General features: G+C 39.4%; 1 protein-coding gene across 1 annotated transcript; it reads right to left on the bottom strand.

Annotated features, from left to right (window-relative positions):
- Nucleotides 1-252: 252 nt before the first annotated feature.
- On the bottom strand, nt 253-27,610 carry LOC127031110 (cytosolic phospholipase A2 gamma-like). The gene is made up of 16 exons (XM_050917870.1): nt 27,450-27,610; nt 25,050-25,187; nt 22,847-22,963; nt 21,751-21,893; nt 18,571-18,769; nt 17,158-17,275; nt 15,002-15,142; nt 14,579-14,632; nt 13,366-13,422; nt 12,811-12,867; nt 11,456-11,518; nt 8,454-8,498; nt 6,743-6,838; nt 4,981-5,135; nt 3,713-3,881; nt 253-778 (listed from the first exon to the last, which is right to left on the bottom strand). The coding sequence occupies exons 2-16, from the start codon at nt 25,071-25,073 to the stop codon at nt 606-608; spliced, it is 1,611 nt and encodes a 536-aa protein (XP_050773827.1). The 5' UTR covers nt 25,074-25,187; nt 27,450-27,610; the 3' UTR covers nt 253-605.
- Nucleotides 27,611-27,815: the final 205 nt, after the last annotated feature.

The following is a 27,815-nucleotide window of genomic DNA, read 5'->3' as shown; positions in this document are numbered from 1 at the left end:
AGTCCCTAAGATTTAGTCATGGGTATTTATAGTACAAGTCATGGACAGGTCACCAGGTGTGAATTTTTCTTTATTGTCCATGACCTGTCCATGATTTTACTAAAAATACCTGTAACTAAATTACAGCCTTACTCATCATTTCTATGTGATTTAGTCACTGCAGGGAGACAGGGCAGATGGCTTTTATCACAGGTCTTACGTGCTTGTGCTTTTGCAGGCTATTTCTAGGCTGGAGGCACTGTGTGCAAATGATGCGATTTTATAGGCTTTATTGATTGAACATGAATTGTGCATCAGGAGACAAAGGCATCTGGCATCACACAGAGCAGAGACAGATTGAGCAATAATTCAAACTGCAAGCAAAGAATACAAAGAGAGAATTTTTCTTTGACTCATGCGCAGAATCAAATTTGCTGAAGTAAAGTGCAGTCAAGTTACAGGGCTAACTCACGAACTAGGTACTAGTGCTTTCACAGCGGAAGCTGAGACTCCTCTCCCCACTGTGATTCCAAATGATAACATTTTCCAGCCAAATGACAATTCTGTAGTTCGCAAAATCTACTGGGTGGCTTTAACATATGCAAAGCATAGATGAAAAAGTCTTCTTAAGAGTTTGCCTCCTTGCTGGAGTGAGCCACAATGTGTTTGATCTCTTGTAGGATCTTGTCTTTATTGTTCAATACATTCAGTCTGGCTGATTGAAGGAGTTTGGTGATGTCTCCCACATGGTAGAGAAAGCGAACAGGGGTGAATCTAATTCTCCATTCCGTCACATAGGCTGAAAGCAAAGAGAGAAAAGATATGAATGCATTTTTAGGATGAGGATATTAATATTACTAATGGAGTGTCAATAACAAGTAGAACTATGATTATGATTGCATTCTAGGGTTCCCAGGCTGTCGTGAGAGGAATATCTTGCTTCCGAGACTTACGGAGAAGAATCAAGTGAGGCTCATGTATGGGGAAAGGCTTTCACAAATGCTCTACTCCCAATCCCAAAGCATCTGGATGTTTTGTCTACAGCGATCAGCAGTGACACAGTTAATATAGTTGAACTATCATCTTTAGGGTTCAAAGTCAACACCATCCTGAACTGAAATGGATACTTTGCACTTCTCAGATTGTCTACAGACTCTGCCAGCTTCCTTTAATTCTGTCAAATTGAGACTCCTATTTTCCCTGCTTTCTACCTCTCACCCAGCTATTCCTTTGTCTTCTTGCTTTTCTCTATAGTGTCCCATACGCAGCATGTTTGTGAAAAAAACAAGGAGCAGATTCTGCTGTCATTTGCACTAAGGCAAATTAACATAGAGTACAACTTATGCATCTACCTATCTACGGATTTCAATGGAAACAATGGCATTTGGATGCCTACCTCCATTAGGCTCCCTCAAAAATATTGCCAGTGAGTTCTTTTAAGACTCCCATCATTATAGGAACAGAACATTTAATGCCATGACACTGCATTCACAATGGCTCAAAAATCAAGAGAAATAGAATTTGTGCAGAATGTACGGGTGTCTGAGCTGGTGTAACTCACATGCTCAGACTGCTGAGAGAAGGTTAGAGGTTTTCCAACTTCTAGACTCCTTTGCATTCCTCTCTGAATTTGTCCTTATGTGCCAGACTCATCTCTTCATTGCACTAGTATAAATCTACATTTATACCTTCGATTTCACTTGTATAACAGAGAGAAGATTTGCCTCTGTGGTTTGACTAGTGCTAAAGAAAGAAGTTGCCTGATTCTGAGCTCAAGGAGTCATTTGATGAAACTGAAAATCTGCAAATGTGAACATCACAAAAGCAAACACTTTTATTTATACACATACACACACACACACACACACACACACACACACACACACACACACACACACACACACACACACACACACACATGCACCTATGAGACTCACTGCACACAACATTAAAGCCAAGAGCATAGTAGGATTCAAAACACATGTATATTTATGGATATTTTCAAGATTCACATTTAAATTAGTTTAAAAAATGGAAGGGATATAGGCTAGATTTTGAAATGTATGGAGATGCGGAAAGATACAGATAGGTAACTGGTGAGATTTTCAAAAGCAGCTGAGTAGATTAGGTATCTAATTTACTTAGGCACTTTATAAATCCCACTAGGTGCCTACCTACATCTGGAGACACCTAAATACATTTGAAAATTGGGTGCAAAATGTTTACAAATCAGAGGGAAAAAAACAAACATAGATGCTACTGACAAACAACCCTTATGGCAGATAACTCTATTGTCATGGTATATTTCCCCAATCTGAACCTTAGAGTCCAAAAGTTGGGGTACCAGCATGAATTCCCCTAAGCTTAATTATCAGCTTAGATCTGATAGCTGTCACCAATCAGGACTTGGAGTGCCTGATACACTCTGGTCCCCCCAAAACCTTCCCTGGGGACCCCCAAGACCCAGACCCCCTGGATCTTAACACAAGGAAAGTAAACTCTTTCCCTCACCAGTGCCTTTCCTAGGCTTTCCCTCCCTGGGTTACCCTGGAAGATTACTGTAATTCAAACTCCTTTCTCTCCTTCTCAGGCTTTCCCTCCCTGGGCTATCCTGGAGAGATAGTCAGATTCAAGCTCCGTGAATCTAAAACAAAGGGATTCCACCCTTATCCCCTCCCTTCTCCTTCCCTGGTAAGTACAGACTCAATCCCCTTGAGCCTCAACAAGGGGAAAAAATCAAACAGGTCTTAAAAAGCAAAACTTTTAATAGAAAGAAAGAAAAAAAAGTAAAAGTTATGGCTGTAATTTAGATGGTAAAAGTTACAGGGTCTTTCAGCTTATAGACACTAGAAAGAAGCCTCCCCCCAGCAATATACAATTTAAAATACTTCCAGCAAACTACACATTTGCAAACACAGAAAACAATCAAAAGACTATAACCGCCTTTTCTACTTAATACTCACTATTCTGAATATATAAGAGACTGTAGCAGGGAGATTGGCAAGAAACCTGGTTGCATGTCTAGTCCCTTCCAGGACCCAGAGAGAAAAAAAAAAAACCTCAAAAAACAAAGGCTTCCCTCCATCGAGATTTGAAAGTATCTTGTTTCCTGATTGGTCTTCTGGTCAGGTGTTTTTGGTTCCCTGTTTGTTAACCCTTTACAGGTAAAAGAGACATTAACGCTTAACTATCTGTTTATGACATCTATAACTACCTAATCTGTGATTTCTCTCAACTTCCTCTTAAGATTCTATCACTAGATACCCACTAATATAGAACACAGAACTAGATCAGTCTGGGAGTACCTCTTCACTACCTGCCATATCGGCGGGTAGCAATTGATATCTCGGGATCGATATATCACGTCTCATTTAGATGCAATATATCAATCCCCAAATGCGCTCCTGTTGACTCCAGAACTCCACCAATGCGAACGGCGGTAGTGGAGTCAACAGGGGGAGCTGCGGACATCGATCCTGCACCATGAGGACAGTAGGTAATTCGATCTAAAATACTTTGACTTCAGCTACGTTATTCACGTAGCTGAAGTTGCATATCTTAGATCAATCCCCTCCCCTAGTGTAGACCAGCCCTGACATTTTATCTCAATCCCTATGCCCCTTTGCTACCTTACCTCAGACCAAACCAGACTCAGCTGTATTTAAGTCATCCATGTTAGTGAAATGAGAGTGACATCAGTAGCATTTTAGAAAATGAGTGACTTAAAAGTTACCTGGGCAATTCACTCTGTTGAAAAGTGGGAAGTGCATGACAGTTGGAGCACCCTCTCCTCTGAAGATGTAGCAGTCGGAGGGGTTATCTGGTTCTAGGAGCAATTTCTCATCTATCTCAGGAAATGGGATGCAGTTTTCCTTACAGTATTTGGCAGTTTGCTTGAGGGCCTGTAAGTGAGGGAATCATGATTATTTTATTTAAAAGAACTGCTGCTCACAAGACCAGATAGCTCAAAACAGATAACTCAAAATCAAACTTTCTCTCTGAGTCTTCTACTAATTGACTAAGCAGAAAACTCCAGTGGAAACCAGACCCTCTGCTCTTGGGATAGGAAGAATGTTTGTGTAACAACACATGACTGTTTATAAAGAGACCCCCATAGCTGGGATTTCCAAAGAAGCTTAAAGGAGCAAGAGTTTATCTCCATGGAAAAGTCAATATGAGTTGGCTTAACTCACTTAAGCCCCTTTAAATATCTCAGCCCACAGCCATAAGCATAGATCAAACATGACACATTGAGTCCAGTACACAAGAATAGAGCTAGAAGGTTCACAGCAGCCCATAGCTGTTCAACAAGGATAGATCTGAGTGATTCAGTAGGACTCGAAGGAGAGCTCTGCGTAAGCTCAAAAGCTTATATCTTGCACCAACTCTAGTAGGTCCAGTAAAAGAAATTACCTCACCCAATTTGGTTCAATAGGAGACATTTTCCAGTACGGGTCAACATTCATCCCCAGTACTCGACACACGAAAGCTCAAGGCTACCAAAGGTTCATCTTTCAGTTAAGGTGAAAAACAGATTTCCTTCCTTGAGATCACTATGGGGTACTTTTTTCTATGGCACACATGGGAATTTGTTGTCCAATTTCCATTGATTAAGGCACCAAACTGTCCATTGTGATTTGAAAATCTGCTTCTGCAAAGATCCATTGGGCCCTGGGACATCTCACAAAAGTATTGGTGTTGACTCAAGTCAGCTGACCAACTTGCTACTGGGATGGCAGGATTCTTTCCACTAAACATTCCCCCAGCAGGATAGAAGGGGATGAGATTCTTTGCTCCCTTCCTGTCCTGAAATGTTTTCCAGAAAATAAAGTAAAGAAAATACTGCTTGACTGTTTATTAAAGATTGTAAATTTCTTTGTTGGATTCTTATCTCTTGGAGTCAGGGACCATGTATTTTTCTGTCTTCAAATATCACCTGGCACAATGGGCCCTCATTACTAACTTGAATGACTGTAAAAATGTAACAATGATAGGAGTTACCTTAAATGGTTCAAAAGGGCCATAGTCAAAGGAGAGGATCAGTTTCACTTTCCTTTCTGGGCGGAGAACCAGAGGGAAAGCACAGTTTATGGCTATTCCAGCATCTACCAAGGAGATGACTTTATCCTTCACCAGCTCAGTAGAATCAAAAGCAGCTAAAGAAATGTCACAAAAAATAAAATTATCATACTAAGAGATTAGAATCTGCCCCTTGTCAGGGGCAGGATTAATAAATAATATTCACTTCAGCTCTGCTTTGGTAAAGTGTCTGTGTCTTGTGCCATTATAAAGTAGAGCCACCCCTCACCTTCTGCTTCCCTTAGTACCCATTGTACAGTATGGATGCCCTTTCCTCACCTCTCGCCCTCTGCTGTGCCTAGTGCCCATTATACAATATAGTTCTCTTATACTTGATCTTTCCATCCCCTGGCCATTATACAGTAAAACTACGACTTTCTCCTTCCTGCCATTTACGAGGCATCATTATAGGCTGTAGTGGGGTGATCAACCACTCTGGCCTTAAAGGGCTTAAAACAATATAAGAGAGGGCTGTGGCTGGGGAAGGCTGGATGGAGAAGCAGACTCAGCTATGGCTACTTCCCAGTCAGGGCCCAGCTGGCCCTTTTAAGAGGGCAGAGGGCCAGGAGCAGATAGTCTCTAGAGGGAGAAGGGCATGGCTGCTGGCAGGCTGAACAAGATACCTGAGTGGAGCAGGGCTGGGAAATAGGGCAAGGGACCTGAGGAGCTCCCACCTGGAAAAGCCCCAATCTGCGGCCTTGTCAAGGGCCAGAAAGGTACTAGGGTGCAAGGGTGCAGCCCAGGGTATACAGGGGTAGCCAGTCCAAACCCCTCTTGCCTGTGATGAGTGGCTTTTACACTGCAGTCTACACCAGTGAGCGGGGACTAGATGGTGACTGGCAGTAGCCCAAGACTGAGGCGAGGTGGGGATAGCGGGTGAGGGTTCCCCTGGGGGGGAGCATGACTCCCACTGGCCACGGTTCACTGCTCCAGGCCAATGGGGACGGTGAGAAGCCATGGCCAGCATATCTCTCCGCCCATGCCGCTTCCCACAGCCCCCATTGGCCTGGAGTGGCAAACCGCGGCCAGTGGGAGCCACGATCAGCCGAACCTGCTATCGCGGCAGGTAAATAAACTGTCCCAGCCTGCCAGGGTGCTTATCCTGGTGAGCCACATGCCAGAGTTTGCCGACCTCTGCTCTACATAAACCAGTAAAAAAAACTGTTTCCACTGATAATCAAAATTTACTGATAAGCAAAATAAGAAAAATGCTTCTTGAGAATTTAAATTAGAGTAGTTATAAAATAGACTAGTGAATGAATATTAAAAACTGGTATGATTAGTTGATTTAAAGATATTAAGTTTGTATATTTTGACATATGATGTTGACAATTTGTGTTTTAATGGTTTTTAAAGATGTAAGTTTTTTAATCTCTGTGTCTACTGTCATTAAATATTCATTTGATTATCATCTTAGTTTTCATCAGTGCTAGGATTTAAATTGATAAGAATTAAAAATGCTTAAAATTTATATTTTCATGCAACTGAAAATTTAAAAAAAAAAACCAAAATGCTTACAGTAAGCATTGACACCGTCTGTCAAAATTTAAAAATAAAAATTTAATTCTTTCAACCTTAAAAATACTGTATAGGAAGACAACCCTTTCTCATGTTTCTGTGTGATGTATTTACCGTCAAAATGGGACATCCACACCACAGAGTCAGTAACCCATATTCTACTTACAACATTTGTAAAGAAAGTTATTATTCGTTCCCCATTTCCAGGTCAAGAGACCATGAGTGGTTTTTTGCCACATTCTAGCGAAATCCACCACTGAGCCTGTGAGAGGGCACAAACCAGAATTCAAATATCAGAGCTAATTATATAAATATATTCAGGAATATCTGAAAATCAGCAGAGATTTTCTTATCTCTTATTTGCTAGTGCAGACAAGGAGCTGTGGGAAAAATAACCAGTGTGTCTTGTATATAGAGCAAAAATTAAAAAGCAAAGCTGATTGTGAGGAAATAAAGGGCATTTGTTACTGAGACAGACAGAAGCTGTGGTATTCTCAGAATCTCGGATTCCCTCATTATGCCACATAATGACCCCCATATGCTTGCCTGGATTAATAAATTTTGTTTTAATGATTTGAGATATGCCTATTTCCTAGAACTGGAAGGGACCTTTAAAGGTCATGGAGTACAGCCCCCTACTCTCACTAGCAAGACCAAGTACTGATTGCAGCTGCAGATCCCTAAGGGGCCTGCTTAAGGACTGAACTCATAATGCTGGGTTTAGCAAGCCAATGCTTGAACCACTGAGCTATCCCTTTTCCCCAGATGAGCTGTGTCAGCTGTCAAGTTCTTCCCTACACAGAACACCTGATGGCAGTATAAATCATTTCCTATCTTTCATTATGTAAAATATGTGGCTCAGTTCCTTTAGCTGCTGATTTGAGCTGTGCAAATAACTGATTTTTTGGTTCCACTATCGAGCAAACAATTATAATTTAAAAATCCCAAATGAAAATTAAAAAAAAAAGTCAAAGGAGAAAGTAAACAAAAAAAATAATTTTAGGTAGATCTAAATGTTTGGCTTTACTCAGAATGAAAATAGAGAGAGAGTGTTCTAAAAGTTATTTTCAATGAAATTGAACCATTTTTTAAAATTGTTTTAAGCTGAAAAATAAAAACATTTCACTTTGAAAATTTCAGTATGAAATATTTGGGTTTTTTTTCTGATTTATTTTTGTTATAAAATAAACAGTTCTGGAAATTTGATGCGAATTCTTGAAATATTATCACTGACCCAAATGTGCATTTTTCAGGAAAGAAAATTGAGCTGAAAAATTTCACCCCCTTCCAGTGCTGAGTTCCCTCAACTCTGATTAGAATTGGTTTGAGCTGAGGAAACACAACCTTAAATTCTTAAACACCCAAAATGGTCAAAATACAAACACAGCCTGCTTATAATAATAATTTTGAGTCAATCTAAACATTTTGGTCAACACAAAATGACTTTTAGATGCCTAAGTGCTTTGAAAATCATGCTAGGCACCTAAATATCTTTGAAATCTGGTGCTATGTGACACAGGAGCAAAGTCCCACTGAAAGTTAACAGGGCTTATTCTCTGATCTGTTCATGCCTTTTGAAAACACATTCATTGATATTGGTGAAGGGGCTCAGAAACTTTCATAAAGAATATGACAGAAATCTCTACACATAAACCGGGCTAGTCCATAACAGCTTTGTGCTGAGCAGGCATTTGTCAAAAAATGACAATGTGAGAATTATTATTTATGAGGAAGGGTATATAAGAGCCAAGGGATTTGTTTGACTGAACAGTTCATTGAGCCTGAGTTTCTCCTCACAAAGATGCAAATATCTCCTCATACAGCCAGTGTACAAGATGAGATTCAAACTCAGTCCACAAAGGATTAAAATGACTTACCTACTCCGCCTTTAATGTTTTCAGTAATTGTCTTATTCTTAGTATCTGAAAAATATATTTGGGTTATAGGTCACTGCACACTCTCATTGACAATAATGCAATCACCTAGGCAAGAATCCAGATAAAGATAATGAAATTATATCATCAGTTTTGATTTTTAAAGAACCTAAGGGAGTTAGGTGCTCAAATATCATTTAATCCCAATGGGAAGTGGATACCTAATTCTCTTAGTATCCTTTGAAAACCCAGCCGCTGTGAATGGTATTCACTAAAGTCTCACCCTGACAGAGGCAAGTTGAAGGGACAAAGGAATGCTTGTCTCTTATTCTCTAGATCCACTTTGTGCTCACTGAGAGCTCTTTGGAAATAACTTGCGAAAATCTTACTAATCAGTTCCGGGAACATACCCTACTTCCATGGCAAAGCTTTCTGATATAGATGGATCTTGAAAAAAAAAAACAAAAAACACTGAACTTTGGCCCTTGTGGAGGGAGGTTTAATTTCAGTTTCAAGAGTCTCCATGTTTGTTTTGTTTGTCTCCTCTACTACGCTGGGTCTACTAGGAAACCAAACTATGACTAATTTAGCCATGGCTACTTACATAGAATCGTAGAAATGTAGGAAAGGAAGGGGCCTTGATAGGTCATCTAGTCCAGTTCTGTGCACTGAGGCAGGACAAAGTATTATCTACACCATCCCTGACAGGTGTTTGTCTAATCTGTTCCTAAAAACTTCCTGTGTCAGAGATTCCACAACTCCCTAGGGAATTTATTCCTGTGCTTCACTACCCAGACAGGAAGTTTTTCCTAATATCTAGCCTAAATCTCCCTTGCTGCAATTTAATCACACTGCTTCTTGTCCTGTGCTCAGTGGTTAAGGGGAACAATTTATCACCCACCTCTTGATAACAAACTTTTACAAATTGAAAACTGTTGTCATGACCCCCTCAGTCTTCTCTTCTCCAGACTAAATAAAGTGAACTTTTTCAATCTTTCCTCATAGATCCTGTTTTCTAGATCTTTAATTATGTGTGTTGATCTCCTCTGGACTTTCTTCATTTGTCCATATTTTTCCTGAAGTTTGCTACCCTGAACTGGACACAGTGCTCCAGCTGAGGCCTTGTCAGTGCTGAGTAGAGTGGAAATATTACTTCTTGCATCTTGCTTACAGCACTTCTGCCATGTTCTTTGTGATTGCACATAATATGTGTGCAAAGAAAGCTCTTGCTAAATATTTTGGGAGTACAATGAAAATTCCACCTCCCTGCAGAGAAGGAGTCTCTTTTTATTTCCAGGAACTCACAATTACTCAGTGGTAGCCGCCACATAGGACAGGGAATCTCTAATAAACATTGGACTTTAAAGCTCTGGAAGTGGGCTGTGAATATTTGGTCCAAGGACCCATCACGAACTGTGTTCATACAGGTTTAGATATGTCACCTAGAGACAATGAGGGTGAGAATTATTGTTTGCTCTGAAAGACTAGAAGACATGACCCCCAGAGATCTTGGCAAAATGCAGTAAGCTAGATTCTTCCCTCATTTACTGATGGGTAATTCTATAGTAACAGCTATGACTTCCTCTTCCCAACGTATGCCACTGTTGCAGAGAATAGCATATGACTACAGAATGCCAAAATCCTATAAGCTGCAGCATTCATTGGACAGATTGGCATGTAGGTTTAAAGCCAGAAAGGACCATTAGGTCATCTAGTCTGATCTATTGTATAGCATGGGCCACACAATTTCATCCAGTTACTTTCACCAGGACTGTCAACTTCTGTTTAATTAAAGTATGTCTTCCAGAAAGGCATCCAATCAGGCTTTGAAGTCAAAGAGTTGGAGATTCCACTACTTCCCTTGGGAGTTTGTTCCAATGGTTAATCACCCTCATCATTAATATGTGTGCCTTATTTCTCACTTTGATTTGTCCACCTTTAACTTCCTGACATTGCTTCTTTTTATGCCTTTCCCTGCTAGATTCGAGAGTATGCCTGTATTTTGTCACTGTGAAGGTATTTAAACACCATAACCTAATCACCTCTTGGACTTCTTTTTCATATATTAAACAGACTGAGCTCCTTAAATTTCTCACTGTATAAGACTTGACATTATTTTTGTGACACATTTCTGCATTTATCTTCAATGTCTCAATGTCCCATTTTCAAATATGGACACCAGGATCAGACACAGTATTCAAGTATCAATTTCAGGAAATAGATTGGGAATCAATTCAAGGCAGTTCTACTCCTGGCTTTGCCAAAGAATTTCCAGGTGATATTTGGAAGTCACTTAGGCTGGGATTTGTAAAGTATTAAACACTCATATCCCACTGAATATCAATTTTAACTTGTTGAGATTCCTTTGAATTTCCCCACTTTATTTCTCATTGAACCTCAGTTCCCCATCCTGATTTTTGAAAGCTTCTCAGATAGTTTGGAGGTGATCATCAAAGAGTTGCCATATTATTTAAGAAACAGGAGCATCCGGGAAGGCTTTGGTCCTGAGCACACACTCAGAAAACAGAGAACATGAGATTACTCATGAGACTATGTCATTAACAATCTGGATATGATTATCTTCTCAAGCTGGAGTAGATCAGAAGCAATTCCACAGCTGTCAATGCAGTGGAGTTAGTCTGAAAATGTGTTAGCAATCACTTAACTTGTAAGGGGTTTCCTGATCAGACTTGTAGGCTATGGGGCTCTAAGGGAGGCATGTGATCTAAGTTTTTAAGCAGTCATTCTGAATAAAGCCAGCCTAGATCAAGGTGGGGAGAGTTTTGCCTCTTCTTAGGGGGAAGACTGCTTTTTCTCTCTCTGTTTGTATTTCCTGAGTATTAAGGTCTTGTTTTTCTTTTTTTTAAATAAAGTAATATTACACTGCAACCTTCTAGCAAGAGTATTTAATGTTTTTATGCAACTTCTCTGTTTGAATGCTAGGAACATAAAAGCAGTTACAGCTATAGAGTCAGAGTGAAAGATCCAAGATTATATATACCTACCTGGTGAAAAGCCTCCTGGTGAAGCTCCTGCTGGCTCACTGTGCAATGAGCCTTCCATATCACCTGAAAATGTCATAAGGATTTCCAGTCATTTCACGCAGCCACAGACAATAACACAAATATCAAAGAGCTGGTTTAAACTGAAAACCTAGGTCAATTTAGCTACTTTATTCAAAAGTGTGAAAAATTCACACCCCTGAGAGATGCAGTAAAGCTGACCTAAGCTCCAGTGTAGATACTGGTAGTTTGATGGAAGAATTAGCCAAGCTACATCCTCTCAAGGGGGGTAGACTAACTACAATGATGGAAAAACCCTTCCATCGCTGCAGGAACTATTGACAAGGCAGCACCATGGTGACACAACTGCAGCACCATAGCTGTGCCATTGTAACAACTGTAGTAGTGTAGACAAGGCCTAAGAAACAGCACACATATAACAATGAAGACATTCTCCAATAGCCCAAGGACAAAGTTGTTAGCTGAAATACCTCAGGACAGATTCTTCCCTCTCCTTCCACATGGCTATAATCAATGTCTAGACTTTATTATTTCCCTTCTTAACTACATCAGCCTCTTCCCCTATTGCCTCACAAAAACATTCATTAATCCCCCTCTGGTCGGTCCAGATTCTACCCCTAATGTCATCTTCCCCGTTGTCCAGCAATATGGCCACATCAGCTTGCTTTTGGAAAGTTTTCTGTTAAAACTATTTTTAGCGGCAAAATAAGGGTGTGAGGAGTTTGGGCTGTTAGTGACATTATTATGAAAATCCCCCAAATTTCAATGAAAACAGAAATTTTATATATTTAAAATAATTCCATTTAATCAAAAAGCTATTCTCTCTCTCTCTCTCTCTCTCTCTCTGTCACACACACACATGCGCACACACATACATACACACATGCGCAAACATGTATGACATGATCTAGTTTATTGATTAGCACTGTACTGAATTCCATAAATAAACATTTCCATATTTACAAAATATGGTTGCAGATTCAGAGGCTGCAATATTCATTGAAGGCTGGGTATCACAGAGGAGAAAGCCAAGAGATGGAGTTGTGAGAGTGACCATGAAAAGGAAGCACAGAGATTGAGCTGCTTGAGCACAGAGCTCTTTGAGTTGCAGACATGGGGATTTCTGATTAATTAATTAATTAATTTCTGATTAATTTGCTGATTTTATTGGTCCTACTCTGTTCAGAGAGACATGATTTACTGTACATTTTTTTTGTAAATAAAGGTGTACCTGACCTGTATCATCTATTCCTCCCCCTAACAACATGGCCTTGAAGGCCCCAACTATTGGCTAATGACTTAGAACAAAAAAGGCAGCTACATATATATATACTTACCAGCTTCAGGTTCAGTAGTGGGTACTGGAAATCCCTTGACTATTCCTTCCGGACAACCTGAAAATGTCATTAGGATTATCAGCCATTTCATATACCCACGGACAATCACATAAGCAACTAGGAAGTAACATTCAGGTTACAAAGATCATGGTCAAGTAACATTCAGGTTACAAAGATCATGGTCAAGTCAATATTTTCAAGTTTCATAAGGAACAAAATTTGTAGAAATTAGAAGTCCAATTTTTTTTACCTGAAATAGTATTTCAACCAAAACCAAAAGTAAACCAAATAAAATTTCTGCAGGTTGAATTTTTTCATTGTTTTCATGAGTGAGTAGAGTAAGAAAACTGATCTTTTTACTGTCAATTTGTTTTGGTTTTGATAAAAAAATATTTTTTTTTAGAAACTGTTAATGAAATATTTTGATTTCTGATATTACAGTGAATAACCAGTATTTTTTCCCCTGAGGGAGAGGAAGGGAATGACCCTTTATAGACATTAGCAGTAGGCACATTTGGTAAGTAATTGGAGTGACCACGGACTATAATGACCTACTTTCTTTAGATGGTGAATATGATTCTTTTTCTCCCTTAAAGAAGCCAAAGAATATATCTGGGGGGGAAAAAAACCTCAATTAGACAGGTCAGTTATTTCACAATACATTGACAATAATTCAGTCCTTTAGAACACAAATTTTAGACCGCAATGATTTAGGAGAAAAAATATATTGATGAAATTATACCACATCTGTTTCTGTCTACTCCCAACCAATCTTGTCACTAAATCTCTATCTTATCATTATCCCATGTTGAACACCCGCTTAGTGTCCTGCTATGTCACCTCCAAAAGTGCCCAGGACACTTACAGAAGTTGAGGTCACTTCTATTTGTGATTAAACTAAAGGGGGACAAAGTGACACTTAGAGTGGCAGTGGCTTATGTATCCCTTTCTGTCTGTCTATATGACTCAAACCATCATCTAGACCTATTACTTCCCATTTGACATATTGACTTATTACGGACTTTTAAAATATATAAAACTAGAGCTGATATAAGTGTTTTGACCAACATTTTTTCCTGTCTGAAATGTGGCTTCATCAGAGTTGAAAACTTCCATTAAATATCAGTTTTGACCTTATTTTTTTTTTAAAAAATCGAGTAGGAAACTATAAAAGGAAACAAAGAAAAAACAATGTAAGATGACATTTTATTTCATTTTTTAGAAACCAAATTTTCTTTATTTTTCTATTTTTGGTGTTTGAATTTTCACTGCATTTTACAATCTCTCTCTTCCTTTTGTACTTCTTGTCCTCTTTTTTTTTAACTCACTGAGGAAAGTAGCAGGTAGAGAAATATAAAAAGATGGGAGAAAAGTGGAGTAAATCCCAATTTTTCACACTTATTTTACTATTTTCCAACTAGAAAAGTTGGGCACTTTTTTCCCACAGAAAATTGTGGTTTTCTGATTTCCTCTAATAAAAGATAAGAACAGCCAGTCTAAAAACCTTTGATAGAACCTCAAATAGAATAAATAGCTAAATAAAAAAAAGTCTGCAGAACATGAAACGCCCTCACCTTCAGAAGCACACACAAAGAGATGCAGTTTGCTGTGTGCTGTAAAAGTCCTTAACCTGGGTTATTTTAGAGCAGTGCAGGAAGCTTGTTCTGGAGTTGATAAAGAAGACTCCACTCTAGAGAGTCCCACCCAGCACAAAGTTGACGATCTGAGCTCTGACTCCAGTGTGCTATGAGGAGAGAAACTGGCATACCTTTTATAACTTTTTCATTTTCTGTTTTGCTGCCAATGGCACTTCCCCACAACCCTGAAAACAAGCAGGAAAAGAATATAAGAGGATTTGACTCTGTTTACTTATACAGGTTCTACTTAGGGTTGATCAAGGTATTTTCTTCACATCTGAACCAAAACTGTTTTTTTTTTTAACTTTTGTTTTGTGAAAAAATATAATTTTGATTTTTTGTTCTGATTCGGGAAAGGAATTTCTTTTGATAACTCAAAATTTTGTATGGCTTATGGAAACTGTCTTTACCCCACTCAGCTATCTACATAAAAGCTCTTTAATATAAGTAAATATTGCTCCATTTTAGAATCTCATGGTTTACTTCCGATATCTATGCATCTAACCAGCCTCAGTTGTCTCCATCTGCTAAGAAACAGGGGCATGATCATTCACCTTGTAGGTAACTCATGTTTTTCTCTTCTTTCTGCTTCTTTAGCTCCCCATTCTTGTATTCACTTCCAAAGTATTCCATGGGTACACTTGCTCCATAGCCAAGGAAGCTGGCTTCATGGGGGGTGAACTCAAACCAAGTTGCTGAAAAATAAAAAGAAATAGTTTGGAAACAAAGCCTGGCAACAGTTTTGAGGTGGCAGATGAATAAGTCAGCAAGGGTGGCATGAGGTATCCATAACTCAGGGGAATGTGAGCGTGCTTCAAACAATGTCTACATTAATAAAATTTCTTTCCATCCATGTTGTCGCATCTTCACATCCATCCTTGACTCGTATTCACATTCTGCATGAAGCTGCTGGTCCTCATCATCCAGGCTCCAACTACAACCCCGCACCAGCTGTGTCCCAGTTCAGAGTTCTTACTACTAAAGCTAAGCAAATAATGTAATTTTTAATTCAGCGGCTGAACCAGTTTGACTCGAACTGAAAAAAAAAACCCTACTTTTTCACTAAATTAAAAAGTAAATAAATAAATCATTTTGAGTTGACAGAAAATGAAACTTTCTTTTGTTTTATTCATTTCAAGTCCCATAAAACTTTTTTAGTTGACTCATTTCTTTTCTCCTTGATTAATCGGTTTTCACTTTTCTTAATGACCACATTTGAAATTAAAAGACCATTTGAAAGGAAACCGTAAAAACAAATGTTTTACACTTACAATTTGTTTCCTTAGCTGAAACTATTCATTATAGTTGAATTCAACAAAAAGGGGTCTGAAAACGCATTTTTAGTGGAAAAAAAATTATTGAAAATATTTCCCCCAGCTTAACTTGATCATCCCCTTTGCTCCACCATTGAATTCCCTATCTCCTCACCTCCTACCTTACCTTCTCTCATTATTAACTTCATGCTATCTTCCAGGAAGCCCCATCATGCAGAGTTCTCTCAGTGTTTCAGAAGGCCCATGTGATTCCCTAATTCATCTACAATTTCTCCAACTGGTTCTCACCACATCTTAGTCCCTAGGCACCTCCCCAAAATGTGTGAACTACCACCTGATTCTAAACCACATCCAAATTATAAGAGAAATTCTTGGCACATCTAGGGCTGTGTAGAAGCTGTTATTTCTCATTTGGAGGGAAACTCCACATTTGTGAAATTTGGTTTTGTTCTGAATTGGAATGAAAACAAAACAAAATGAAAAATTCCTTGCAAAAAGAAGTGTTCAAGACAATTTTAGTTTGGTCAATCAAAAAAGTTTCATTGTGATTTTGACTTTTTATTTCATGTTTATTTATTTTTTATAAAACCTAAAGTAAAAATAATTTTGAAGCAAAATATCTTCTTGAAATTAAAAATTGAAAGGCTTCATTTTGGTATTTTTCTAAATTGTTTTCTTAGGAGCCAAAACTGACCTATACGCATGGAAAATTTTTACTTTGTTGGACCATTTTTGATCAGCTCAAGTTATAGCTAAAAGTGAATGGAGTGATGGCTGTCGAGTTTCTTGTGAAATTATTCTTTCATGCTCCAGGAATTTTATTGTGTTATTAATGATATTAGCTTCCTAGATGCTTCAAGATGCATAATTTTATATTGTTAAATCTAAATAAGTAAATATGATAACAAATAAAGTGTGTCTCCACTTAAAAAGATATACGAAACTAGGACAATGAGAAAAAGAAAACAATAGTGAGTTTGAATTTTTCTCAAAAAAAGTTTTTGCATGAACAAAACTTATTCCCAGCAGTAGTAGATGTTCCCTGGATTTTCCATGTTTTTGAAAATTTCTGCCATAATTTTACTGATATTTTAAGATCTTTTTAAGGTTTTGTTTCACTTTCTCTTTTCTCACTGAAAATCAAGATTTTTGCTAAAGAAAATCAAATTAAAATAAGTTTTTAATAAAATTTCTAGGGGAAAAAAAGGAAACAAATATTGCAGAAAATGTCATGCAGTGTGGAAAAGGGGCCCATTAATAATCCTGCTGAACAAAAGACATTTGCATTTAAAAAAAAATCATATTTTTTTTCATTTTCAATCAGCTCTAAAGACAACCTTTACATCTCTGCTGCCTCGAGGAGTTGCAAATAGATGGAATAAATGACAGGCTTCTTTGCACTGACATTTCCCGTAGATTTAGTTGTTTGTTTTTACCTGGAGAGTATTCAGTTACTTTGGAAAAACTTTGCTCATCTACTGCTGCATAGATGGGGTAAGGATTATTTCCATTCTCAGAAGCACTCTGCTGCTCAGACAAGTGTCCCTTGTCCAGCTGTAAAGACAACATTTTATATGTTCAGACAAACACATCCTAATTTTAAACTTGTATGATTGTAACATTGTCTATAATCCCTGCCCTTACAGCTTGGTCCAACCCTGAGCTCAGGGATCCAACACATTTCCACATGTTGAGATGTTAGCTAGACAGATGTGGAGTTGGCCCTCAGTCACCCAGGGGTATACATGAAGTAACTCCAGTAACTGCAGAATTCAGTGGAACCACTCAGTATTTATTTATGAGACCAAACCTTCCTCAATGACTAAGTGGTCAAGCCATTAGCCTAAGACTTAATCCCCATTTACCTTGAGGATGCCCGAGACCCGTTTCTGTGCACACACAAATCAGTTTGAGTTGGTTCTGCATGGACTCAGGACCCAAGGTCTTAGGTCATTAATAGAGGGGTGGGTCAGAGCCAGTGTCCCACAGCAACTCGGGTCCAAGTCCTCTTGTTTTGCTGTGTGGACTCAAATCAAGCCACAGTCTCAAGTCAGAAGGTTGGGCAGTACAATATGACCATATTAGCATGGCTGGGACACCTAGGTCCAGCAGCTGTAAGTACATCTGCACTGCAAAGCGAAACCCACAGCTTCAAGTCTTAGAGCCTGGGATCAATTGACTTGGGTCATGGGGCTTGGGTGGTGGGGCTAAAAACAGCAGTACAGGCCTTCTCCTGTGGGCTGGAGCCCAGGGTCCAAGACCCAACCTCATCACCAGGTTTTAGAGTCCAGCTCCAGCCCCGACCTATGTTACTATTTTTAACCCAGAAGCCTGAGCCCCATGAGTCCAAGTCAATCGATCCTGGTCCTGAGACTCAGCATCACAGGTTATTCTTTGCAGTGTAGATGTAAGTTTTAAGCCCAGGTTTACAATGCAGCGTGGACACTCCAGCCCAGGCTTGAAAATGCCAGGTACACCATCCTGGGTCCCACAGACCCAGATTTACAATGCAGTGTAGACATTCCTTATGTGGTCTTGAGCAAGTCAAGCAAGACCAGTTTTTTAAAGGCAATTAGGTACCCTGTGGGATTTTCAGAAGCATATGGGCACCTAAATCCCATTGAAATCAATGGGTGCTAAGTGCCTGCATGCTCATCCCACAAGATGATATCTTTAAAATCTGGCCTTTGGGTGCTCGGTGCCACAGTTTCCCCTCTGTACACTTCCCCACTTCACAGAGATGTAGTGAAGCTAAACACACTAAAAGATCATGAAGCGCCATGATACTTTGGTGAGTAGGGTCATACAAGGACCTTAGAAAGTTATAAAACTGAGAGTTTAACACCTACCTCATGTAACATTCCATAGACCACAGTGTAGGCCCAGAACTCAGTCAGGGAGTAATTTACATCTTTAGCTGCCTCGAGAAGCAATTTTGTTGCCTTTGGGACACTCCAGGTGTATTTGGAAAGTCTAGCACACATACTTTCCTCCAGGGCCTGCAATTTCTCTGTCCAGTCCCCATTTTTGTAGAGATATGACATGCACCTATTACAGAGGCAAAATACAGATGTAAGGGGAACAGGATGTGGGCTATTTTCCAAAGCCATTTCAATATCTGCATAGTTATTTATTAGAATATTCTCACTCGTCATTCTATCATTGCAATGCATTTGTAACCTGCAAGGATCACATTGTTGGCTGGATAGGTGCTGTGGAAAGCCACAGAATCAGTAGAGATAAAATCCAAATCCCCCAGGTCCTTACCAGGCTGAGCAAATGGAGAATCTCTATTAGCAATACACAGGGTATCTGACACTGAATTTGAACAGCTCTGGTTACATTCAGGACATTTGTAACATCCACAGATCTGTCCAGACCATCTGCTGCCCTAACATTGACTTCAGTGGGACTATTTGTTCAGAAAGATTTGGAGGGGAATGATGGTTCAGAAATAAGGAAACTTGCCTAGAACTCGGGAAATGTGGGTTCTGCTCCCTGCTCTCCCAGATATTGTAGCCCCAGTTTCCCATAGGAAAAGGGGGATACCGGCACTTTCCGACCTCACAAGGGTGTTCTGAAAATAAATACAATGGTGCTCAGACACTATGTTAATATGGGGCAAATAAGTAATTACGGTAATTAGGAAGTCGCCCACTGGTATCAGTCTCCCTTTGAATTGCATCGACAACAGAGTGCTTAACTCCCTTAGGCTCCTGTGTCAATCGTTACTCACTGTGAATAAGACAATCAGTACGTGGCCCTGTTAGATTAGCTGGATGTTCTGGAGGACACAGTCTCTTTTTCCATTGAGAAACTAACTCTCCACTCTATCCTACAACTTTGCAACCATTGTTGTCTCTTTTCCACCTGGATAGCCCCTTCTTGTGTTACAGTCTGTCACTTGTTCCAGTTTACCAAACCCCAGTTATGTCCACTTCTCATTGTTTCCATGGCCCAAACCATTGTACACACTCTGCCCTCTTGACTAGAGAAAAAAGGGCAACAGAAGGTAGCAGGCACCGTTCTGCTACCCTGTTTTTAGCACTAACGCCAACAACAAGTGTGCCAAAAAACACAGACAGGTCACAGAAGATCCTGACTTTGGTTTAAAAATCATGAGATTTATTTAACAAAAACATAGGTTCTTTTTACTTGCCTTTCGGCATTTGAGATGGTAGGGTTCACATTTCCAAGCTTTTCTCCACAACCACCAGAGCTAGACACTTATGCTTCATAATATAATTAAAGCCTGTTTTACACTTGACTGTTTGGCCAGCATAATTTTTGCTCAAGGGGTGTGAAAAATCCACACTCCGGCTTGGCATAGTTAAGCTGACTTATGTCCCTATGTAGGTAATGCAAGTTCAGTGCAAGAATATTTCTGCTGGTTTAGCTACTGCCTTTCAAGGATCTGGATTACATACACTAACGAGAGAACTTCTCCCACTGATGTAGCTAGTGTCTACACTGAAGCATTACAGTGGTGTAACTGCATCAGCTGTGGCATTTTAAGGGTAAATAAGCCATAAGACTCACAAAAAACCCATGATTAAGGGCTCCAGAGTCTACACTGCATTATGCAGAACTATATTTTGCCACCCATATCCCAGACTTTCGAGAGTCCTCCCAAAATGTGGCTGCATTAGCCCTTTGTTTGTGGTGCAGTAAGGGAAAATATGACTGTCAATAGGAAAATGGAAGTCATCCATTGGGACATCTTTGGTTGACTCCCAGAGCATGAGTCCAGTGAGACTATGTCTACACTGCAAAGCAATAGATCTTGAACCCTGGGTCCTGGCCTGACTCAGGTTAAGACCCTCTACCCTCATGGAATCCTGGGACCCTGGGTCTAAGCTCTGGATTTGCGTGATTTTTGGGCAGATGGAAGAGGTATTGAGTTTTAGCCTGGACTTACATTGCAATGTATGTAGGCCAAGGCCTTTCTGCAGTAAGAAAAAACAGCCATAAGAGGACAGCAGCCACCAGGAGCTAAGAAGCAGGGAGTCACGTCTCATCTAATTTGCGTCAAAACAATATAATATCAGGCTGCTAATAATGGACTCCTGTCCTAATAGTACCACAATCACCAGGTAAAGAAATAGATCTTAGGATGTTTATAGACAGCTTTGTTTGATAGTATTCTGTTTGCAAAGAAACCACTTATCAACAGTTGTAATGGTTAAATCCATAGTTCTATTGTTTTGCCTTTATGGTCCCTACTTCTTTATTGTTTGTATGGTCCTTGTATAATTATTTTATTGTTTCTGTCCATTGCATAAATAATTTCTGCAAGATTTAAATCAGCTAAAGTGTGGGAGTATGATTGGTTAAAGAATTGTTTCATAATGGGCTAGGATTGGTGAAAAGTACTGTTTAGTTTAAAATGATTGATTAAGATATTTCTAAGTAGAATCCAATTTTAACTGTATAAACTCGGGTTCAAAGGGAAGTTCTTTGGCTCCTCACACCAGGACACAGCTCAAGATCAGAGCTGCCAGACCTCAGCACCTGGCAAAAACACCGCACAGAAACTGGAGCCTTGGAAGATCTAATCTTGATTGGCCACTGAGTAAAGTTTATCTGCCTTATCAGGAGTAGTGAGAATTGTATGTGAAGCATGTGTATTCTGTTTTGGTAACTGTTAATAAATAGAGGTTAAGGATATTACTGTGTAAGGTTCTTTTACTCGTAAAAGAGCCCATGAACCCCCAGAAGGTTACGTCCTTAGCCCAGGACTGGTAAGGGTTAGTGCCTTATGCCCCGATCCCATGCTGGGAAAGAGTGGGGTGACTAAATTAAGTGGGTTATGCCTCGAGTTTTGGTAGGGTAATGATGGCGTGGGGTGCCCTAGATTGTGCTGGTAACACGTGTATTCTCACCTCCTCAGGAAATGGACAGACAGTGTTTTCCTATTGGTTATGAAGTACTCAGCATGTCTTTTGTTAATAATAACAATAGCAATACTTTCCTCTTGCTGTCAGTTCTATAGAAGGACACAATTTCATTCACTCTTGACATGCACCTACCAAGTTGAGCCTGAGACCCCACACAAGTACATGATGGTGTCCAAGAGACCATGTTTTTGTAGCTCCTGCAGGGTTCCATGAAGGGCGATCATGGCTCGTAGACCTCCTCCAGCTCCCAGGATGGCGATATTGGGCACATCATCCTGACGAAAGGAAAACAGATGACAACGTATAAACTGGGATTAATGAGGAACCATCACTGCTCATCTAAGTTACTTTCATGGTATCTGCAGTCAAACACCTGCCATTCCCACCTAGAATATCTCCCATCATGTAATTTAAAAGAATATCTTGTAGGCCCCAATTCTTCAAGCATTCACCTATGCAAGTGTCTTTAATTACACTGGTTTAAATGAGACAACTCCCATGAGTAACTTTACTCAAAAGCTTTCCTGAGTGCAGTAATGAGGCCTGATTTTACCTCTTCATCTACAAAAATAACTCCAGTAGCTGCTATAATATATGACATTTGTATGAATTATGTAATCCATGTAGCATGAATACTGTTAATTATCAGAACTGCTGGAAAATATTTCAACAGGGTTGTTGTTTTCTTTTGTTTTGTGGGGGGATTTTGATGATAAAATCACCTTTTTGTTTAAAAGGAATTTTTTTATTGATATTTTAGGAGTGTCCCCAAAACCTGGAAAAAAAGAATCAAAACTGATATACATATATACAGGGAGAGAGAGAGAGACCTCAATACCACTGTATATGTGGTTTTAGGAAACAGAAAAAATCAAGTTTGAAGATTTAAAAGAAATTGTGAAAAAATTCAACATAAATGGAAAAAAATGTTTTCCTCATTTTTCGGAACCTGTTCTTTCCATCATTTATATTTAAACGTGTATTTAAGTCCATCCCAAATCAGCAAAACAATTAACCATGCACTTAATTTTAGCCATTCACTTATGTCCCATTGGATTCAGTTTGTTTTAACCTAAAAGCTTTTAAAAAAACCAGAAAACAAACAAACACAAAACATTTACAACTTTTTGATGAACACATTTTCACCAGCTCTGCATAAGTAATCATTACCATTATCAATGTTCTGTATGTTCCTCTATAATTCTATAAGACCTTTATAGACTCCTACCAGATTACAGGGAATCCCAAGGCTATCCAGGCATTTCTTCACCCGCACCTTTCTGTTACTTGTTCCTAATTTTTCCCCTTCTGAGAGTTCATGGGAAATTCTGATTTTACCTTCACCCTGGGGGAAAAAATGTCAAGAGAATGTATCATCTCTGAAAAATCTGTCAGGGATGGACAATGTACAGAGATCCAGACAAACCATTAAAGTGTATTCCAGGTGGAACCCAAAGCCTGTTTGGAAAGATTTCACACATCTCTCCTACACTGGAACAACAGGGAGAAAGACTCTGTGAGGAGAAAGAGAGTTGAAGTGGGTGAGGAGGTATCTTTTATTGGACCAACTTCAGTTGAGGAGAGAGACAGGTTTTCAAGCTCCACAGAGCTCTTCTTTAGATCTGGGAACAGTACTCAGGGTGTCACAGCTAAATACAAGGTGGAACAGCTTGTTAAGCATAAGGAGTTAACACATGTTGCAAGAAATCATTCAAAATCTAATATCCTAGGATCAACACGGGTTACAACTACAATGAAAACAGCTGAGAAACTCATGGACACTTCCCAGCACTTGAGCCAGCCTCAGCCAAACCAGAGTGAGCTAAGCTGCTTCCTTTCATATGCTCCCTTCATTGGAAGCATGTCATCAGGATGAAGGGGTGGAGCCTCTTTGAGCCAAATTTTTTTTTAATTTCTGTGTCGCTGGCGCAGGGTTAATAGACCTCATCACAGAAGGTAAATGGAAAATAAGTATTGGTCATGATGAACCCTACTGTTCAGAGTTTAAGATGTATTTTAGGTGTCACTAAATATAGAAAGATTGGCCCAAGTCTGCATTACACCTCTACCTCTATATAATGCTGTCCTTGGGAGCCAAAAAATCTCTCTGCGTTATAGGAGAAACCTCATTATATCGAACTTGCTTTCATCCGCCAGCGTGTGCAGCTCCTCCCCCCCTCGGAACACTGCTTTACTGCATTATATCAGAATTTGTGTTAGATTGGGTCATGTTATATTGGAATAGAGGTGTATATAGTGTGATAGACTCCGGCCACTTGGGTACAGCAGAATAGCAGAAGGCAGATATAGTGGCCACTGGATTAACAGTTTTTTTTCCCCTGACTGACCAAAGCAGGGGCTGCTTCAGGCTGATGAGAACACCTGACTTTAATTAACCTGCAAAGAGTCAGGTGAGGCCATTAAGCTAATATGACCACCTGACTCTAATTAAGACCTCACTGATACTATAAAAAGGGCTCACTCTAGTCAGGCAGGAGGGAGCCAGGGAGCCAGAGGAGAGGAAGTGTGGCTGAAGGGCTGGTTAATGAAGACACCCTCGAACTATCAGTAAGGGAGCCCTAAGGTAAGGGTGAAGAAGGGAGAGAAACAGGAGAGCTGTGGGGAAGTGGACCAGTGAAATGTAGCAACTCTGGCAGTGAAAGATTGGCTGCCAACCGCTGCTACCATTAGGGTCCCTGGGCCGGAACCCAGAGTAGGGGGTGGGCCCAGGTTCCCCCCAACCCACCACAACAGGAAACATCTCCTGGGAGGAGAAGTCAGGGCCCTGTTAGGACAGGAGGCTAAACTGTTCTGAAATAAGCCCCTAGGGACAACAGAGACTGTGGAAGTTCTCTCACCAACCTCCTTGCTGGCCTATGATGAAAAGGGCTCAGTGGACTGTAACCCTGGCACTAGAAAGAGAAGGGCTACATGGAGGGTCACAGTGAGCCACTGAGGCTAGTATAAACTGCCTAGAAGGAACCACGGGGGTAAGGTCAAAGCTCTGTCACAATAGCTACAATGAAGCAATGTGGCATTGCTATTGAATAAATGGAACACATGAACTTCAGAAAAAATTGCACAAAAAAGCTGGAGATGAAATTGCTTGGTCACCCTTCATATTATAATTAGTTAATAAATGGTTAATAGATGTTATAAGCTCACTGACGACAGAAGCAGTGAGCATTATAGACAGTAATAAGCACACCAGTAAAATATATTATGGTTGCTTATACTCTATAACTAAAATAATCTGTTGAGCTGCTGGATCCTATAATAATTGATTAGCCATTTATTTATTTAAAAATCTATTGATCCTTTATGAACTCTTTATGAGCTGTTTGTGAATGCACCTTTAATATGAAATGTGACGAAGCATTTCCAAGTAACAATAGGTAGGAAAACTGCAAAATGTAAGAGGAATGGTATACCTTGTGTTTATGAAATATTTCCATTTTTGCTTTCCTGTTTCTCTGTGATTTCAAATTCCTCCGTCAGTGAAAAAGGAAAACTCCACCTCTTTCAGGACTTCCAAAATCTCAGGCCAACATCTAATTTATTCTTCCTTGCTTTAAAGTATAGAAGAGAAAATGAACATTTAATATAGTGACATAGGAAGTGCTGAATTACCGAATCAGCCTCTAGGTCCATCTAGCTTTGACTGCTACCATGGACCTTGGTCAGTACCAGATGTATTTCAGAGTATTTCAGAGCATGTGGGGATAGATAGATAGATAGATAGATAGATAGATAGATAGATAGATAGATAGATAGATAGATAGATTCTTTTGTTTTATTTAAAGTTATTTTTGTAATGTGGTAATGGCTCTAGTGGCTACATTTTCAAGCTTAACAGAGTGAAAGTCACCTCTGCTACTTGCTTCAGATTTAGAGTCTCTAGGAACACATAAATACCAAGGGTAGTGAGAACACAGACATTCACAAGTACAAGGTCCAGTCTCTTTTACAAGTTTTGTTAAAATTACAATTAAAGCTATGGTTACCCAAGCATATAGAAATCCTATGCAGACTTATACAGAAGTTACAAATATAGTTATACTCACAGTCATAACAATAGTGTTGGGGTCTGGTGGGTCTCTCATGGATTGATCATCATTAAAGGATGATTTATGCTGGAATTTCCCATAGGGAGCTGAATTTTCCCGTTGTTGGCACCCTAACGCCTGTCTATATCTACGTTCTGTGCATGTCCATAAATGTATTAACTCTCCTTTTCCTCATTGGTCTGATGACCCCTAGAAACTAAAGGGACCCTGATTTCTATAGGTTGTGTAGATTCTTTTTATTCTTATTGGCATTGACACACAACCTATATCCTGTAGCTAAGACATGTCGGAAACAGATAAAATTAATCTTCCAGATAATGTTTTGCAATATTACCACTTGGTTCCTCTTTCTCCGTAATCTTAGGGTATCTGGTTATTCTTCAGTCACTTACTTATGTCAGCATTTTTTAGCTCCTAGGCCTAAAATAGCTAAGCTAAAATCTTGTAGGCATGAGCCTACAGGCCTTGTGTTTCAACTCTACTTACTTCAATACCTAATACCTAATTATCTCTTCTAACTGCTCGTCAATCTTATCCTTCTATAATCCTACAATTTAACTCTCTTAAGCATACAGTGATGATATATGACATAATATGTTAGTTAATTATAACATAACACAACAAATGAACAATAAACTAAAATAATTGTCTACAATAGAAAATAGATTGAAGCTACAGAGATAGAAAAGAGAGAGGGAGACAGAAAGAGAGAGAGATCCCAGGATGTAGAAGGCAGTCAATTTTTTTTTCAGACACCCAACTGCTTTTGAATTTCAATAGGATTCGGGCACCCAACTCTCATGGATCTGCAGAAAATTCTAGCCATATTAGTAATGTATTGCCCTTTTGCTACAAAAGAAAAGAGAATGTCTACATTCACATGCTTTCAATTCTTTTAAAGTTAATTATAAATAAATATAAATAGACACATAGATAAAAGATATAGGTGATGCAAGATAGATAAATAGAAGCCAGACAGATAGAAGAGAGACAGCAGAAGATAGATATATAGATAAATAGATGGCTCATCCTGGGATTTTCAAGCCAACCTATTTTTTTTTCCAGACACCCAACTCCTTTTGGATTTGGGCATTCAACTCTCATAGGCTCTGCTGAAAATTCTAGCCATACTAGCAATATATTTCCCTCTTGCTGCAAAAGAACAGAGACATTGTTCATTCACACAGCCTCAGTTATTTTAAAGTTAATTTATGAACAAAGAAAATCAGCCCAGTCCAGTGTTGTCATTGGCCTTGTTCTCTGACAGATCTTCTCAAGAGAGCATACACAAGGAATTGACCCAGAAGAGAAGCATTGTGGAACACAGCTGGCCCTGTTCTTTTCAGTGGATGTCAGGGAATACATCTATAACCATGATGTAATACTGAAAAATAGGCTTTGGGTGCCCCTAAATAAACTGCCAATCACCCTCTTGGTTTGTTGTTCCCAAGATATGGGCCTCCAGTCCAGGGTAATAAAGGAAAATATTTGGAGGACATGTATGTAACCTTCTGATAAAGTGATTGACACGGGCAGTATTCTTTTCAAAGCAAAGTAACTTTTTATTAATGTATCTAATAATCCCTACTAGAGTGCAATCTAAAATTCTCTTATTGTAAATTAAAGAGCAGCTAGACCACAAGAGCGCATAGTATAAATGATTCTAAGCACTTCACTTTGCTACAGAAGGCCAGGCCATAACAAATCACAGACAACGGTTTATAACATTTGTTAAATACTATAATTAAAAACTAGCAGGCTTACTCTGCCCTTTGGCTTTGCCGCATGATTTTCTTGTTGCTTTTTGTTGCTTGCAGCTTCTGCTTCTCCCTAGTCAGCTCTGCCCAGTCAGCTCTGTCTGTGGTCAGGTCTCTCAGCAGCTTTTAACTTCTTTCCAGGAGCTCTACAGCCCAGCACCTACTTGTCTTCTGCCTGTCAATGGTCTGCCCTTTATACTGCCCTAGCCTTCAGTGCTTTTATACGATCTATTCTTAACCTTAGATAACATATGCTCACTATCATGCATTAACTCATTCTTGGATGTTACCAACATTTCCCACATGTTCACTCCAGTTGTTTACTTAAGAGCTATGACCTTCCCTAATGAGCTTTTTGTTGTTGTGCTATAGT

The sequence above is a fragment of the Gopherus flavomarginatus genome, chromosome 11, assembly GCF_025201925.1.
Source record: "Gopherus flavomarginatus isolate rGopFla2 chromosome 11, rGopFla2.mat.asm, whole genome shotgun sequence".
In the NCBI taxonomy this organism is placed as follows: domain Eukaryota; kingdom Metazoa; phylum Chordata; order Testudines; family Testudinidae; genus Gopherus; species Gopherus flavomarginatus.
Note: the sequence above shows the minus strand (reverse complement) of the source record. Positions and strands in the feature narration are given on the sequence as shown.